Source organism: Mastacembelus armatus, chromosome 17, assembly GCF_900324485.2.
Source record: "Mastacembelus armatus chromosome 17, fMasArm1.2, whole genome shotgun sequence".
NCBI classification, from domain to species: Eukaryota; Metazoa; Chordata; class Actinopteri; order Synbranchiformes; family Mastacembelidae; genus Mastacembelus; species Mastacembelus armatus.
The window spans coordinates 20526172-20544317 of record NC_046649.1 but is presented as its reverse complement, the minus strand read 5'-3'; the positions used below and the strand labels follow the sequence as shown (position 1 = coordinate 20544317).

The window sequence follows — 18146 nt, the reverse complement described above, 5'->3', positions numbered from 1 at the left end:
CACACTTAGTGACTTGTGTTTGTGTGTGCAGGTGCTCAGCAACAACAACCAGCTGTATTTGAAGTCAGTGAGCCAGGCCGATGCAGGCCAGTATGTCTGTAAGGCCATCGTGCCCCGGATTGGAGTGGGAGAGACTGAGGTTACGCTCACCGTCAACGGTCAGTTACTGCTCAGTTGCTTTACCTTTATAACAGTGTTGATATCAGCAGCAATTAGAAAACATAGAGCAGGCCCACAACAAAACTCAGGACGGTGCGTTTCTTTTATCAGAAGATCTGTATCTGTATCTTCCTGGAAACGAAACGGTCGAATCTATACTGTAGTGTACTATATGGGTCTAACATTTCTGTCAATCTGGTCTGATTCATGCCAGCACAAGCCTGACCCAAATCCAACAGCTAATTTTTCAGCCCTAAACAGGCTCAAAGCCAAGACAACAATTACCTGATAAATCAGTAGCAGTTCACCAAGAACACAATAATGAATATTTCAAATTCTTATTGAATCTTCTCCAGTTCATAAACTAAAAAGCGTGACAGGGACATTTATTGGATTTGTCCTTGTAAAATATGTGGTGCTGAAAATCTAGTGACCTAGTGACTAGTGCAGTATTTGTAGCATCCGCTACATTTTTACAAATGACTGGAAACCACAATGCGTTCAGGATGCTGCGACACAGCAGATATGAGAGACTATAAGAGACTCCCTGCAGGTCATCTGTGCAAGCAGCTTATTACAGCCTGTTCTTGTGTTTTATTGTTAAGTGAACTCCAGGGTCTGTAGTGATTATGACGGGAGCAATGGAGAAACTTAGCTGTCAGATACTGTATATATCCTGTACAGTGAAAAAGGCTGCATAGGTGGAGGATCAACAAAATACAGGATGTAAACTATGATCACTTCAGCTCAGAATATACAAAGAGGAGAAACCAAGATCATAGTGTATTTAAAACATAAATTCTTTCCATCTTCTCACTGGAGGTCTTTTTTATGGTAATTTCTACACATTAATTTGTATTTTCCAGATCTTTATAAATGCTCAGTGTGTGTGCGTCTCTGCTCTGTCCTATCTCACTCGCTCAGGTCCTCCAATCATCTCCAGTGATCCGGTCCAGTATGCTGTCCGGGGAGAGAGAGGGGAGATCAAGTGTTATATCGCCAGCACCCCCCCACCTGATAAGATTGTAAGTCCATCCTTGGAAGTTGTAATCTGCTGCAGAGGTGCTCGACCTTTTCAGATTGCATCTGCCTCAAAGCAGAATCCTGAGCCCAACAACTGCCTGTCCAGCCTGCAAAAACAAAAACAGCATTTGTACTTTCTCTGCTCTGCCTGTGGTTAATAGCTGAGCAACTGGCAAAAGTGTCATTGTTCTCCAACTGTGTCGCAAGAACAATCTGTTCCTTCTCTGTGGAGGAAGGTGTGACTCATCAAAAACAGCTGCTCTTGTGTTTGGTTGAAATGAGAGAGGAAACACACAGTAACTGTACACGTGCTCCACAGAAACGTTGAAGGGCAGCAGATAAAATGCAAGAAATCACACTGCTTCTAGAGTTACAGCATGTTTATGACGGTGTTGTATAACTGTTCAGTGTTTAGACAGGCCAGTGTTAGTACATGTAGTGGTTTTTTTTTTTTTTTATATGGAAAGGAAAAATAATCTGATAGTGGAAATCCTAGATCATTTTAATCACCTAAATCTTTAATGGGCTTTTCTTTCTAATCCCAGCATACTTTTTACTTTTACTGACATAACCTCGTCTTTTACAAAAGTCAATATTGTCATTTTGACATCAAACATACTGAAGATATGTTCCATGTATCTGTTTAATCAGAACATAATTTATGATTTTTACTTCAGCTCAGCTAACTTTCCAGGTTACCTCTGCGGTAAATGCACCGTGGGCTGGGAATCACTCTCAGGCATGTCACTTTACCCAGTGACATATTCACTCTACCCTGGAGACAGGCATTCAGCTGCAGTCTAGTTTATGCCTTCCTGTTCTGTCAGACTGGTTGTGAACCTTTTGTTGAATTTTTGGACCAACACACTGGCTGGGAACAGGTGGTCTACAGGACAGAGATATCACTTTGTTTATAGTCATTTTCACTAGGGTCGTCTAAATTATCTACATAAAATGCCATCAGAACAAATTGAAAGATGCTATTATCACATTAAATTCCATGTGTGGTGGCTTTAAACCATCTGCAGTGATAGGGTTAGTGTAGCATCCAGTCTATCTCCGATTTAGGATGAACTGGACCTTCTGCAGGCCAGAACTGTTCCAATTTCATGATCCCTTTGAAAGTGTTTTCTTTAAAAGAAGGCTTTCACAGATTTCCCTAACAGCAAATTGTATTGGAATATCGTTCTGAATGTGCTACAGCTGCAGAACTAAATGCTGTTTTTTCATTCCTGCCCTTTCCTAAAGTCGCTGAGTGCAACACTTGATCAAACTACAGTTTAATATAAAGCGTCTGTGCATTATATAAGTTACAGCATGAGTGGTGCGACATCTGATATAAACCTTAAAAAAAGGAAATACCAGGAAATACCAGAATGCTTGCAAGTCACAAAGAGAAGCTGAGAAATGGAAATAAATCCATTAACAGCATCTTAGTTTGAAGGCTAGAATGAGTGAGAGAGAGTGTGGGGGTGAAACAGATTGAAATGAGAGAGGCAGAGAGATGGAGGGAGAGTAAAAAATCTGTACCTTTCAGCGTCAATTATCCAATTGTGCAGTGCCAACATGACAGAAATCAGAGCTTTTAGGAAGCTTCAGCCCCCCTGCTCCACTGGCAGAGAGCTCAGAGCGTATAATGTGATACGACATTATAGTCCCAGCTTAATGCAGAGACACAAGGACTTATAAAATATAGAGTGTGATGCTGTGTGTGTGTGTGTGTGTGTGTGTGTGTGTGTGTGTGTGTGTGTGTGTGTGTGTTTAAAAGAGGCAATGAGAATGGGAGAGAAATGAATGTGATAAAGAAAAAGAAACTGACAGTGGAGGCAGAAAAAGAGACATTATGCAAGATTGTCAGAGACAAAACTGCAAAGCAGAAGATTTGGAGCTGTTTAAAATTTCTCCCCTCAATGAGTCCATCACATTCTCCAGTCTTTCTTTTTTTTTTTTTCAGACCAGGTTAAAAGGTACATTAGCTAAACATATAGGCCTATGTATATTTGATCTCATCATGCTCCATATTTAATGCCCTCAAACTTCTACCTGGGTAGATATGAAAGTAGAAAAAAAAAACTTGCTGCTTTGTGTATGTGTGTGTTATTTCTGCACACAATTTAATTAGGCTTGCACTGCAGCAAGGTGTGAGAATATAATTTGTTCTGCTTAAAATATATTTCCTGCCCAGAATAGTGTTAGTCTGTCATAACCTCTCTGAACACAGCCCATCTGTTGGCTGCAGGTCTGCTTATGAGCGTGAGTGTTTTTGTCTGTCTGTGAGTCTATTGCTGTTAATACTATTTAAGATAAGATAAAGTGAAATTAACATTATTGACCCCAAAGGGGGAAATAGATGATTGCAGCAGTAAAGAGTAGAGTTTAGATAAAAATAAAACAAATTACACTTATTGGAAGTTGTGTCTTCATTACATTAATACAGAGCTCGTATCAGCATGAAGGATACCTTGCTGTGCTGATTAGGAACAGATATATAGATTTACAGATGTTTTAATCCACAGCTGTGCCCAGCCTGTGGTCTTAATTAATCCTAAAGTACACCTACTTTGCTTTTTTATAGTCTTTTAATATTGAGCAATTTAAGCAAACTTGAATGCTGACTACAAAAATGTGTTCTAGTGGCCTATAACTATTAGTTTCTGTGGTGCAATATGCAGTAACTCACGTTGACACAGGTTTATCAGTAGTGACACCCTCTGCTCAGCTGTTGGTCACAGATTAGAAGCTAAATAAACCTCCTAAAAGTTAAAACCTAAATGTTTTTTTTTTCAGGTTTGGGCATGGAAGGAGAATGTGTGGGAGAAGGAGAAGGGCACCTTGATGGAGAGGTACACTGTGGAGCAGAGTAAACCTCCATCCCACGGTGGGGCTGTCCTCTCCACACTCACCATCAACAACGTCATGGAGTCTGATTTCCACTCGCCATACAATTGCACCGCTTGGAACTCCTTTGGACCTGGCACCATGATCATCACCCTGGAGGAGAAAGGTATAGAAACTTTACTATGTTAGGTGATTACAGCAGGTACAATGACATTAATACTCACACACAGTTGTGCTCATAAATGCACATACCCCTGGCACATCAAAGTGGTCAGATTCTCTTTAGTAAGTGAAGTTGTCATTATGATTTTAAAAAGTCAAACATGTTCTGTATTTCCTTGTACATGTATGAGCACAACTGTGTATATAACTGTCAGGTCAGTAAATGACAAATGAAGGCCTTTACATACAAGGGTTGTGTTTTGTTTCAGCATATTGTTCCACACTGTTGTTTTTACCATGAGTACTTTCACACAGAACGTGAATATTGCTCAGCAAAACAGTGTAACCATGGCCTGCGTGTTGGTTGTGTTATATGACAAAGGAAACAAAAACTCTAAAGACACTGAACCATAGGACAACATGTGGCGAAGCACCAGGCGTGTGCGGAGCTGAAACAGTTCAGTTTAATATGCAGACTTGGTAGCATCAGTATAGCAGCAGGTTTGGCTAATCAAAGACAGGAGACACTTCTGTGGTTCTCAGTGTCATTTCACCAATTGCCCTGACCGAACAGTGACCTGGTGCCAGTCTCTTACTGAACAAATGTCCTAAGTGTCACTAACAATAATGACATACCAGCAGTGACTTGATCAAACTGTAGCTCAGGGTCTGGTAAATTAAATATCCCCAGTGAAGTTTTTACCATTAGTGGTGCTGTTGAGGAATGTTTGATGAGTGAGTCCATGTATTCTTTGTAACCCACGTTCTGTCTTTAAGGGTACATTAAATTGAGAAACACTTAACTTTAAGTGCTTCTGAATTTAATCTATCAAAAAACCACAGTTTACAATAAAACAACTTTACAGGGAACCTTTAATGTCCTTGAATAAGAAACTACTCTCTCTCTTACAAACTGAAGTGCCCCTGAGCAAGATTATTAAGCAGTGGCCGCAGCTGGAGGACAGATAGTGTTATTACTTCATTCTAGATGGTTACACATTTGATTTAAAGAGCTTGGTACATCACATTACACTGAGAAAGTGTTTGTCATGCTCTTTCAGTCTTATCCGACTCTTATTCATTTAGCTGTCAGATTTCACAGGCTTCAGAAAATCTACCAAAACATCAGAGAGGGAGAGAGAGCAAGAGCTTACATGTACTGGAACACTGGTTTTTATTCCCTGTCTGACGTGCTTGCTTTATCAATATATCCAGCCCACAGATTTTCAATATTAAGCTAGGAAACAGGATTTATGCTTAACACAACATCCTTGCAGATTTCTGTAACAATGAAGCAGTAACTATCCCTCAGCCCTGACCCTTTTCCTGCTCCGTGTTTTTTTTTTCCCCCCAGATATTGTTCCAGTGGGAATAATCGCCGGTGGAACAGTGGGATCCTCGATTCTGCTGCTGATGCTTCTACTGGCACTCGCCTTCTTCCTCTACCGCCAACGCAAAGGCAGTGAGTGCACACAATGGTTTTCTAATGTGTGTGTAGTAGCCTGCACACACATATTGTGTCTATCAGTCTCTCTTTCATTCACTCTTCCTATCTGACATTCTGCCTGCATGAGAAAGGAACATATGCCAGCTTTATAGCATTTTATTTAAATGAGATTAATGAATATTCATGTGAAATGGCAAACTGCCTTAAAACACCTACTGTGTGTTTCCCTTTTCATTCTACCGATATGGAATATTATTAATATTTCTATTTATATGTCTCTCGTACAGTAGATAGTACATAAGTAACAGTTAAAGAGTATTTATTTATTTAAAGGTGAATACTATTTCAATTAGAAATTCCTATATATCATTTCTATAGCCTACAGCTATCCAATTAGTATTTCTAAACACAACCCATATTTCTGCAAACCCAGAGACCTATGAACACGTGGTGTGTTAAAGTTGTTTAATTTTGTGCTGCTCAACAGCAGATAAAGAATTGGGAAAGACAATGAAGGTGACTGGCAGAGTCCCCAGAGGGATTTTCAGGGGATAAGAGTATATTTTCTGGTTCAGAGCTGATAACACCACTACAGAAAAGCTATCGTTTGGAAATAGAAACTCAAACAAACAGCACTGCAGCTGCAGATAAGCAGTGTCTCATTTGTTGTCTATGAAGCAGCTCAAGACTTCACAGATTTAAATCTTCGCTCTTGAGGTTTCTTGCTGTGGAAGGGAGTTGTTCATGTAGACAAATCCTTGACTGTTTTGTGCTAGGGTTAGATGAATTAAATTGAGCAGATATTTCAGGTTGCACAAGGCAGTATTTGTCATAGAAATATAACTGTTTTATTGGCCTGAAGTCCTAATTCTTACTGTGCTATAGACACCTGCCCTGTGGCTTCCTCGCTGACCTAACTAAAACCCCTTTAATGAAATGCCATGAAATATATTTATTCTCCACCTCTGTGTATTTAACCTTCGGAACTGCTACAGAAATATTACTAGGGCCAACCTAATCAGATTGCTGTTATGACTTTAATGTAAAAGTGGCTCTGGCGCTTATTCAAATATGAGACAAACGTTTAAATCTGTCAGCTTTTTTCTGTACGGTAACAAAGTGCATGTCAGAGAGAAGATTAAAATGCTGTAGATTTGTCTTTTTTTGCCCAGAATATTTCTGTGGCAGCTGCAACAGGAAAAAAATATTAATCTAACCTCCTCACGACGACCTGCACCAGCACCAAGCATTTAAACATGAAGTCTACACTTTGACATTAAGATATTGTGTTTTTTTAAATGTGACTATAGCATTTTACATTTTTCTGATTGGATAGTTGTTTGTTTAAAATAAGCTGGACAACCCTACTATGTCTTTCTTTAAACTACCCCTAGAAGTTGCTAAACTTTAGAAATGTGAAAATACCAACGCAGGAGCTTTAAACTGTGTGATGTTTAATGACAGTAGTTTGTCTCATTTTCAGCCTTAACAGCCCTTAAGAAAGAAAGCAAAGCCAAAGGAATGTGATGTTTTCTGACTCGTAAATGGTGAATACTAAGCCCTCATAATTCAAAGCGTTTCCTCTCTCTGCTTTTTAAGGCTGCCTGCATGCCAGATTGCTTAATGCACCATTATCAAGAGAGGAAATAAATGAAACAAGGCAAATAATGGCCCAGACAAAGGCAGACAGAAACATCATTAAACAGAATAAACTGTTGTTGTTGTTGTTTTTTTAATAGACTGTCAATAATTTATCTTGACACTGACCTAGAATATGACCAGGGGTTGTGTTTTTCCTTCCAGGTCGCCGGGGTGTCACCCTCGGTAAACCAGACATCAAGGTAGAGACGGTCAACAAAGAGACCCACAGCCTGGAGGAGGAGGCGGCCAACGTCTCCACGGCAACCCGAATGGTCAAGGCTATGTACTCCGTGAGTAGACACCCATCTGAGTCACCGGGGCCCCGGAGAAGAGGCGTATGGGTCAATGGCCTTAAATGTACAGATACACCAACACAACGTGGCACGAGAGGCAGTTACACACAACACACACACACACACACTTTGAACTACATAAACACATGCATACACACGCAGAAGCCAAGAAAGTACATAACGTACATACACACAAAAGAATAACACAGACACGAAAGCACACACACACACAGATACACCATAAGTAAGATACGCAAAAACATGCACACAAACACAAAAGAAAAGATTAAGCTCTATCATGTTAATTGTGCACAGGAAAGCACTTGCACACAGAAATGGACATTAACACAAAGACAAAACACACTGGTTTTAACTTTGCATTTCTCCTACAAAAGCATTCAGCCCCAGAAGTCCTGGAGAGTCTAATCGACGAAGCTCCTCTGACGCCATTTTAAAGCTCCGCCCCAAAACCCCCTTTTCCCAAACAGCTAAGCGTTTCTCGTCTTCTGCTCTCTTGGGATGAAAAACCTGAAACTCTGTTTTCCTCTCCCCTCCCTCTCTTCCTCCTCCTTTCCTTTCTCACCCTCCCTCTTTCCGTGTGTGTGTTTCGTTGTTTGATGGTTTAGTTTCTGCCCTCTGTTTCCCTCTCTCCCTCCACTCAGCCGTTCAAAGACGACATGGACCTGAAGCAGGACGTCAGGAGCGAGAGCGACACTCGGGAGGAATATGAGCTCAAGGTGAGGAGGCTGGTTGCTCACAGAGCCACGTTAAGCATTTTATCCTGCATGGTGCCCAGACATATCGTATGTGTTCATATTTCACAACCTCACCAAACTCAGGAAACAAACTGCTCCAAAGACTCCTGGTGTGAATGCATCCTAACAGTGGTTCTATTCCAGAGTTAGCTGTCACCCCTCGTGAGCTCTCTGTCACTTTGCATTGGAAACCATGTTTATCCTGGTAAAATGAGCTTGTATCATGTTCATATACATACACATACATCCACACTTCATTACATTTTGAGCACAGCTTCAACAAGAGCATGTCGCCAGTTGTATGCCATCACCAAGTGGTGCCTGCAATTTAGTGACAATATGCAGCTGAGCAATATGATGATGTCGTGGTCTATAAAACAGATGAACAAGCTAATCCATGTTTGAGTTCGACATAGACTGTTAATTTAAAGTCAATGTATTACAGCAAATCTTTTTCAAATTTCTTAAAATATACTTAAATCTACTTACATCACATAACTTGGCTGATTTTACTCAAGTTGTTTTTCTTGATTAAACTTGAAATTGCTCATTATTAATTAAATTATAATTTTTGTTGTCCTTTATTTTTGGAAATCTTATTTTTTGTGAGGAAATAATAATAATAATAATAATAATAAAAAGTACTTTTCAAATAGTTGCTAATACTCTTCTCTGTGATCACAGGATCCAACTAACGGCTACTACAACGTCCGAGCTACCACCCACGATGAGGCGCGGCCCCAGTCTCATGCCATCCACTACCAGGGAGAGTTTCGCTCCCCGAACCCAAGCAGCGGACCGGCCGGTGCCACATCCAGCGGGCCCTCAGCTTCCCCCAGCGGCGCAGTTCCTCCCAGCGCAGTGCCAGGGTCAAGGGCTGGCTGCTATGACCCCCGACCACCTTCCAGGATGTCACATGCCACCTATGCCCAGTTCAACACCTTCTCCAGGGCAGCACAGAGCCAGCAGCCGCCTCCCAATCCAGCTCTTCAGTCACCTGGAGATTATCCTGGAGACTGCGGCCTGTTGGACAGCACAACCCAGCTCGCCTATGACAACTACGGATACCCCTCCCAGTATGCCAGCTACCGTATGGGCTTTGCTCCACCCATAGAAGAAGGGCCAGCCTACGAGATGTACCCAACAGGACAAGGGACCGGACCAGGGACCGGACCAGGGCCCGGGCCCGGGCCAGGGCCAGGTCCGGGACAACAAAGTCCTGAAACAGGGCTGGGGAAGTACGGGAGCTCTACTCGCTTCTCATACTCTTCTCCACCCTCTGACTATTCGCACAGACATACACAGCGGATGCAAACTCATGTGTGAGAAACACATATACATGCAGCAGCAGTACTTATCACGCATATACACAAAAATACTTGTAACTTCAAAAAAAAAAAAAAAAAAAATCACTTTTCTATACATAACCATTCAGTAATCTGTTTTCTGTTTCCATGGCAACCATTGCATGGAATTTGGTTCATTTTCTGAACCGAAAAATCACCATAACAATGCACAGCAGTTAGCAGCATACTATAGTTAGCAGCAATACATACAACACATGCAAATACGTCACAAAACCTGCAGACTGTCTGTTGTGTGCAGTGTTTATGCTCCAACATAAGCAACAGCGAGAGCCACAATCAAGAGAAGAGACAAACGGAGAAGAGCACTTTGATGACAGGGAGGAGAAGAGTGCCATCCTCATCATGCTCTTCAACCATCTCCCTGCATCACTTTTGTCTCCCATTACATCTTTGTAAATAAGTGCAAATTTGGGTCATTTTAAAGTTATTTCCCTGTACAAACCTACACAGTGTGAGGCAGTGCAGTGACCATCAGCAAACCTCCCTGTAAAACACTGACTCTCACACACTCCAAAACACACAAACACACAGATCTTTGAAACAGCAACGGGGCAGCTTGGACTAAAATATATCTGGCACTTTTTTGATCCTCTTTCCTCACTAAAATCTGCCCGGTGGCTATTTCCTACAAGCTCTACCTTGATTTGAGTGGGACGAAGCTCCTTAAGGTGGCAAAGTGAGTGACCAGTGTGCCAATGCTTATGTGCCAACAAACACAAACTTTTAAAGTGTGTTTCTTTTGTAAAGTGTACACTGAGACACTCCGGATGACGAGGTTTTGTACGTGCCACATCTAAGAGGAAAGGAGCGGTAGCACGCATCTCTGTATGCTCCTTCTCCTCCTCGTCCCTCATTTTTTACCATCATGATACATTTCTATACTCAACATTTCACTCAAGGTCAATGTTATAAACAGCATTTGCGAAACAAGCGCTTTTTCATTCAATGAATTTTTGCAATTTGTATAAAAAAAAAAAAAAACTCCCCTACTCTCAAGTGTCAAAAAGTATTTGTTTCTCTCACTTGCACAGTAGAATAGATTTCCCCCCATATTTATACCGAAACGTACGAAAAAATGGCATTCAGAAACATTTTATAGTATTTTTATAAGGAGTTGTGGACCAAAGGTTCAGAGTTTTGGGTGACGCTTTTTAACATGTATGCGGCAACGTGATTGGAAACTTTTTGAGTTTCTTAAAAAACAGATGGTTGGTGTTTTTAAAGTGGATATTGTAGACTTAAATTAGAACATTTGAAGAGCTTCATTCCATAATGGTGAATATCCAGCTGGGAAAACACCCCGGATGGATATCTCTGTTTGGTTTCAAATTCTTCTGTGACTTCCAGTCTTCTGACTGGACTGCCTTTTTAAAACGACGATGACATTCAAAATGTTGGATGGAGAACAAGCAGCTGGTCAGTTGGAGCTGAGCTGTAAACTGTGTAAGCAATGAGAAGGCTGAAGTGTAGCCTAACATATCAAAATGAAGGTACAGGTGGATCTATCTAGCTCATATGGTACTTTGTACATTTATGTGTAAGTATGCTGGTTTCTACCTGCAGTTTGAATTCCTAATAGAAGATTTGGTGTTATTTTGTGTTTTCCATTTTGTTGTCAGCTTTGGTGCGTGTGATTTGGCATTTAACATCACTTGATCATAATAATTAGCATTTAAATGTTTGCTCTGTTGTCTACTGCCATATTTTAATCAGCTCTGCAGGACTATGGAGGACCAAATGTGACAAAATGAAATAAATAAATACATCATCAAATAATTATTTAAATGTTTCATTAATTAATACATTTTTGATATAAATAAAAGTGCCAAAATGAAATAAATAAATATGAACTAAGTATTTAAATGTGTCAATTAATTAAAATACAAATTCATTTTATGTAAAAAAAAAAAAAAAAAAAAATTATTTCACTATTATTTTATTGTGCTGTGCTGCAGTGCTTCATGAATTTATTTTAAACGTCAGCCTCACCAATCAAATTCAGTGGGCGGGCCCTAACACCTGATTGGTTACCCTGCACAACAAGTCAAGACAGATCAATCCCAGATAATAGATTGATGCAGAGCTAGCGAACATACTCCAATACACTAGGTGGCGCTAAGCATTTTTACGTTGATTCAGAAATCAAGGGGAAGGAGCAATAATCTTTTTAGTTGTACACCTCAATGCTAGTGCAGCATGCAAGGTGCGGAAGATGCACTGAAGTATTTCCAAGTTTGCCATTACTCGATGGTCAATATCTTGCTCAGAAAGTGTGGAAATAACACCAATTACTTCATTAATTCTGCTTTAGATGCTACATGCTCTGGGTAAGCAAATCCTGCATCTGCATTCTCTGCCAGGATTAAAATATCCCTTGCCAACTCGCTAGAAAGTTCACAAAAAATCCTCCACTAACATAGCCGCCATGTTTTGAAAAAATCAAGTTCAGACCAAAGCAATGGATTTGACAGTGTTACAGCATTAGCCCCGCCCACTGATCTTGATTGGTGAGACTGACAGACAAAATAAATTTATGAAGCACTGCAGCACAGCATCATGAAACAATTAATTACATTTAAATAATTAATCTATTTAATGAATTATGTATTTATTTATAAATTTAATTAATGACATTTCATTTTTTTATTTAAGGATGTATATTTATTTATTTCATTTTGGCACTTTTGGTCCTCCAAAGAACCAACACCCAAATGTTTCTCACCAAAACATTTGTCTGGCTCATTTTGAAATGCACGAGGTTGCTAAACTAGTTTTCCATGGTGTTTAGTCGCTTTGCTGACTTTCCTATCCGTCTGTCAAAATTCACAATATAAGCATTTTAAAAATGGCTTTTCATTTCTGTGAAGTCTGGGAACAGTCAAATTATTAATTATTTTCTTGCCTAGTATGAAAAATGATGAGCTACATTAAATAAGAAGTGCTTAAAAAAAGAAGCCTTATAAAAACCATGACAGTGGATGCTACTATTGCTCTGCTGCTGGTTTTAAAGAACTAAAGGTTTTGAATTATTGTTTTTGCCTGCTCCATTTACTGCTCTTCTACTAGAAAGTTCAATTTTTAAACTTTTTAAACATCTTTGAGGAAGAACTGGCTGTTTATGAGCAGTGAGCATAAGAAATTCAGTTTTGGGCAGCTTGTGCCAGATATTTCTACATCAATTTATTTGATTTTGAGCCAATTAAAGGATAAGGCCAACAATTTTTTAGCTCAATAAGGTTTTCAACCATCCACATACAGAGAAAAACCAACAGTGAAATGTCTCCACTCAGTTAATGTATATCAGGCTCAGGCCTGGATTAGCTTGTTCATCTGTGCCATAGACCACCATTCAAAAATGATTGCCTGCTCCATTTACTGCTCTTCTACTAGAGAGCACCTAAGCAAAACACAATCCTCGCCTGAGCTTAATTACAACACAACACTGCTCTCTATCTATAATACAGTGCAATAATACACCCTTACCTGCCAGTGTGATAAAGATGTCACCACATGGTCTGATTCTGTTGATGGCTGCAAGAAAAGTAATGGGACAGCTCCTCGCTTCAGCAGTCCTCATCTTTGAAGCAGCACAAAAACGGGCTGTGAGTCCTGGTCCGAAGCCCCAGAGTAACTTTCAAACCTTGTAATCTTCACAGCCACTGACACAGCCCAGGATCTGTAGGAAAAGGGAAAGATGGGTTGATTTTATATTTCTGTGGTCCAGACATTTCCACACTCAGACAATGCACACTTTATTACTGAAAACATCCACCCAATCCTGGTGCTGATCATGTTGTGAGATCCACAGTAGTTTCATGAATGTTGCAAACAACATAACTTTACTCTGGGTATCGGAAAGCTGCAGCAAACTATTGAAACATAAATATTTTGTCTTGAAACTGCCTCGCCCAGCACGACTCATGTTGAGCCTACTGACAAAAACAAAGCTGTTTTAAAATGATGAGGCTGGTATTAAAACCTGAATTAAACTTCTGTCTCTTAATGTCTTAACATCAAAACATTGTCAGAAAATTAGAATTAACGCACCATCCCACAAATCCTGACAGTGTTATGGGACAGAGGGTTTCAGATAAGTGAATAACACTTGGAATCATAAAACTACTCAGAGCAACAAGTCAGTGAGTGAAAATGGTAAAACAACAGCAGTTTATTTTAATAACAAGTCATATAACTTTATCACACATGCAGAGACACAATTCTATGTACACACATTTATATTTGCATGGGGAGTTCTTATTGGATATTGGCCTACACTAAATGACATTCCCAATTATAGGAAGAGGAGAAATTAAATATTAGGGAAAGCAGAGTAAAGGCAAGAGGGGAAATGAGACAATTTATCTGTGGATGAAAGAGCAGTAAGAGCAGAAACACTGTCCCAGTCAATTGTCCAAAGATAAATTATTAAGGCAAGAACATTGTAAATAAAAAGTTATTTTCTTATCATTTGTCCTTAATCCAAAAATATTTTCGAGCTTGTGATTCAATAAAATGTTGTCACTGTTTGCAGTAACTATGATCTATGTTGGCTCCTGATTCTCTGTGTTCAGGAGCCTGCACCTGGACGCTGAATACTACAAAAGACTCTATGAAAATCATTAAACAGACATATATCTCACCACGATGAGACATGTGCTCCCTGCTTCCTCCCGTAAGCTCTAACGTTTGAGGTCAATGCCCTAAATCAAAACAACAATAAAAAGTGTCTGTCTCAAACAGCAAATTACACCTCAACAAATTAGGGCGCAGGTTCACATTGAATTGAGAAGAAATGTGCCACTTTACCCCATTTCATCCAATATATTGACATAAAAGCTTTGTGTGGTCTCTCCTGTGCACAGCTGTATGCTCAAACATCCAACATACACACATCCCCTGCCAGAGCAGGACAATTAATCCACAATAACAATAAATAGGAATTCCAGCTCACACAAGTGAGCTCTAGTTCATTTATTAATAGTTGTTCATGATGAGTCATGACTATATGATAATTAAGATGCTCTTTCTGTGTGCTGAGATTTACTTTGTTTAATCTCTGCATTATATTCAGAGTGAGTACAAGCACAATGAAAATCTGGGAACAGGCCAAAGTAAAATCTAAGAATATTCTGCAAACTGGGATTACTGTAATGTATGACTCTTAGTCCTATTACTATTATTATGAACAATAGGCTCCATATTAATTTCATTCCTTTGTAAAGCAGATAAGGAGACTATTTCAGAGCCTGGTATAATCAACAAACTGTGCTCTTCCTTAATTTTCCACTTGATCACTATATATAAGAAACTGATGCTTTGTGAATAGCAATGTGTTTATGCTGTGTTTATGACCTCTGTGCTGAGAAGCTGCACTGTTGGATGACACCGATACAGGTGTAGTTCTTTAGTGAACACCTGGAGGACGATTTAGATGCTGATGCCAACACAGAATATACAATATACAAACAACATCCCTGCTAACACCATGAAACTGGTTTAGACACTTTAAAGGTGCAGTGTGTCAAATGTAAAAGATTTAGCGACATCTGCTGGTGAGACTGCAGAATACAACTTTTTGATGTTATTATTGCTCATATTTTCCAGTGATTACACCCAAACAATAATGTTTTTTAAACACTTTATCCAAATAAATCTCTAAATATTACACATTGCACCTTTAAGGCAAAACAACAACTTGCTCCTGATAACGTCTAACTTTAAAAAAACATACAAAGCATTTCAAATCATGTTAAAATAAAACACAGTCATAGTCTCACTAGCTTCATAATTGGTAATAATTCAACATGTGTCATCACTGTCTAAATCTACCTCTAATTTCAAAAGCGTTTTATAGGCCAACAAACTTTTCTACAGACTGGAAGCTCATGAACAACAAACACTGGAATAAACTGTGTATTTTGAGAAAAAGATCAAACTTAAAAAGTTACAGTATTGATTGGTTGTTTAGACCTAATTACAGCTTATTGATGCATCTTTGTGGTCGCTGCTTTGTCGACTGAATGTACTTTTTGCCCTCCCACACACACTGTCCACTGGTCCCAGTCAAACTATAGCACATTCACTGGTAAAGAAACGCCTCACCAAATCAAGAGAAAGCTGTCACCTCCATTCTCTTATCACCAGCATCACACCTGCCAACATCACCAGTTAATCCAAAACTAGTGGGAACACCTCGATGAAATATTTGGGTCATATGTTTTACAGCGTCGTCTTTCGCTCACGTGTTTTTCATCTTTTTTTAAACAACGAGCTTCTATGGCACAGACTAAAAAACTAATTCAGGCATTCACTGAGAGTGGAGGCAATATTCTTAATTTAGTCTTTAGTCTTTGTACGGGGAGTGTTGTAAATACCTTCAGAAAAAGCAGCTACTCCTGTTAAACTAAAGCAAGGTCAGTGACAAAGTTCCCACCTGCTGTAGATGTGGTTCATGTTTACACACGGGGCTTGGACAGACAGCACCCTATCACTCCTTCATCATTCCTGCTGACAATCACACACTGAACCAATACAAATACATGGCAGCAGCACCAATCTCATATATACTGAACTTGAAATTATAAGGTTCACTAATTCAACATCACTTACAATGAGAAAAGAAGAAAGATGTAACCTAAATGCTTGTTTCACATGCTAGTCAAAGAGGGGCTGTATGAGCACAGTCGCCACTTTATCTGCAAATTCCTGAGCAGGTTAAATGATGGTAGAAGAGGTGGTACTTTATAAAAGGCTGCGAAGTGAAGCCAGAAATTTCAGCACCTCCAGAAGTAATCACCTAGTCTTTACACCTATCAGCCACCCTATCATCTCAGATACACTATATTATGGTAATTTTGTGCTAAGGGACAGTAAAAAAATTTATTTACTGCCCACCTATTTTGAATAAACACTTTCCGAAAGGGAACCACAGCCACATCATTTCTGATTAGAATATCAGATGGAACCTTGTAGCTCCAAGGTCACTATATATAAACCGCTGCAGCAGTTATGGAGAGAAGAACGGCAGATGGGGCACCCTTTTAAATTTATATGGTTATCACAGCCTTGGTACTGCATACTATTACCTCTTTACAACCTTTTTACAGAGCTGTAGCAGTGCAGTATTTTGCATCTGACTTGCAATGGCATTATGACCTTGCTTAGAATGAGTGTATTTGACACCATGAAGGTACTGAGGCCAACAAATACATGACCAGGCCATCCAGGTGCTTAGTCATTACCTCCTAACTATTTACAGTCTGTTGATGCTGGGGACATATAAATATGTAAAAGACACTATAGATGCCAAAAATGCAAACAGGATGAAAAAAAAACAAAAAAAACAACACTGTTTTGGAAGGGAGCACAGACATGTTTACTCCACTAGGTTGTCTTTGCCAAGTGTACCTCTCACTGCAATGTTTACTGATATTCTTTACTCTCCACTTTTCTCCCCAGTCTCATATTAATAGCCACCTACCAGCTTCCAAATTTAGGTAGAAACTTCTTTCATTATTAAAAAAAAAAAAAAAACTCTCTCTCACAGCTTTCTTCTAAGATGATACCATGGAGTAGGTATAGCACTCATGTTTGCATAAATGTGTGTATTCTAGGGGATTGGGAGTCTGTTGTAGAAAATATATAGGTCATCCATCCTTAGTGTTCATTTAGCTCACAATCTCCTTTTTTATATTTGAAAACTTATTTTGTTTGTTCACAAATGGAAGAAATGATTCTTCAAAACTGTGTTTAAACTTCTGAAACGTTCTGATTAATCAATGCAGCAGAAAAAAAGTCTATTTAAAAAAAAAAAAAAGAGGGGATGTGCACGTCTGTGGCCAAAGTGACTGCTCAGCCAGGCCACAAATAGCCAGAACCCCCTCCCAACTAGGCCAGCCCAGGCTAGAACCAGGCCAGACCCACAGCTAACTGCTCTGTTCCATGCTGCGCTGTGCTGTGCCATCTCTGGCCAAAAGTGACTCGAGTGGCTCGGTGGCTGTTTTTACCTTTTGGAGTCTTCAGTGCCAAGAGACTGTGCAAATAAATGAACTGAGCAGACAAACAAATGCAGCAGCCATTTGTGGTTATTGTGTTTATGTATGCTCACAGGTGACTGTGTGTGCGCTACCACTGTGTGTCTCAATACATGCACATGTACTGTGTGTGACCATCTGTGAACATGCATGTGTGTGTGTGTGTGTGTGTGTGTTTGTGTGTTTTGGCAGCATGTAACCCTAACATATCTTTATAACATTACACAAGTGTTGGGAAACTGTGGAAATTAGGGTTTGACTGATTGTGAAGAGCCAATGTGTGATAAAGCAGCCATGTTGACCCCTGCTGGTATGATGGAGGTTACTCCTGACAGCAGCGACGTGCAGAGTCTGAAAAATCTAAAATTAGATTTCCTTCCTGATTTGTTCATTTAATAGCTCAGTAATCATTTTGTGAAAATATGACT

General features: G+C 39.6%; 1 protein-coding gene across 2 annotated transcripts in view; it reads left to right on the top strand.

Annotated features, from left to right (window-relative positions):
• kirrel1b (kirre like nephrin family adhesion molecule 1b) overlaps positions 1-11464 on the top strand; it is a 58163-nt gene extending 46699 nt beyond the window's left edge. The window contains exons 9-15 of one of the 2 annotated variants that reach the window (XM_026313959.1): positions 32-158; positions 1084-1184; positions 3970-4186; positions 5537-5644; positions 7433-7560; positions 8226-8300; positions 9003-11464. In XM_026313959.1, coding sequence (XP_026169744.1) covers positions 32-158; positions 1084-1184; positions 3970-4186; positions 5537-5644; positions 7433-7560; positions 8226-8300; positions 9003-9644 — 1398 coding nt within the window. In that variant the 3' untranslated portion in view covers positions 9645-11464. Of the gene's footprint in view, positions 1-31; positions 159-1083; positions 1185-3969; positions 4187-5536; positions 5645-7432; positions 7561-8189; positions 8301-9002 lie in introns of both variants that reach the window. The other variant, XM_026313958.1, reaches the window with a different exon arrangement.
• The last annotated feature ends 6682 nt before the right edge of the window (positions 11465-18146 follow it).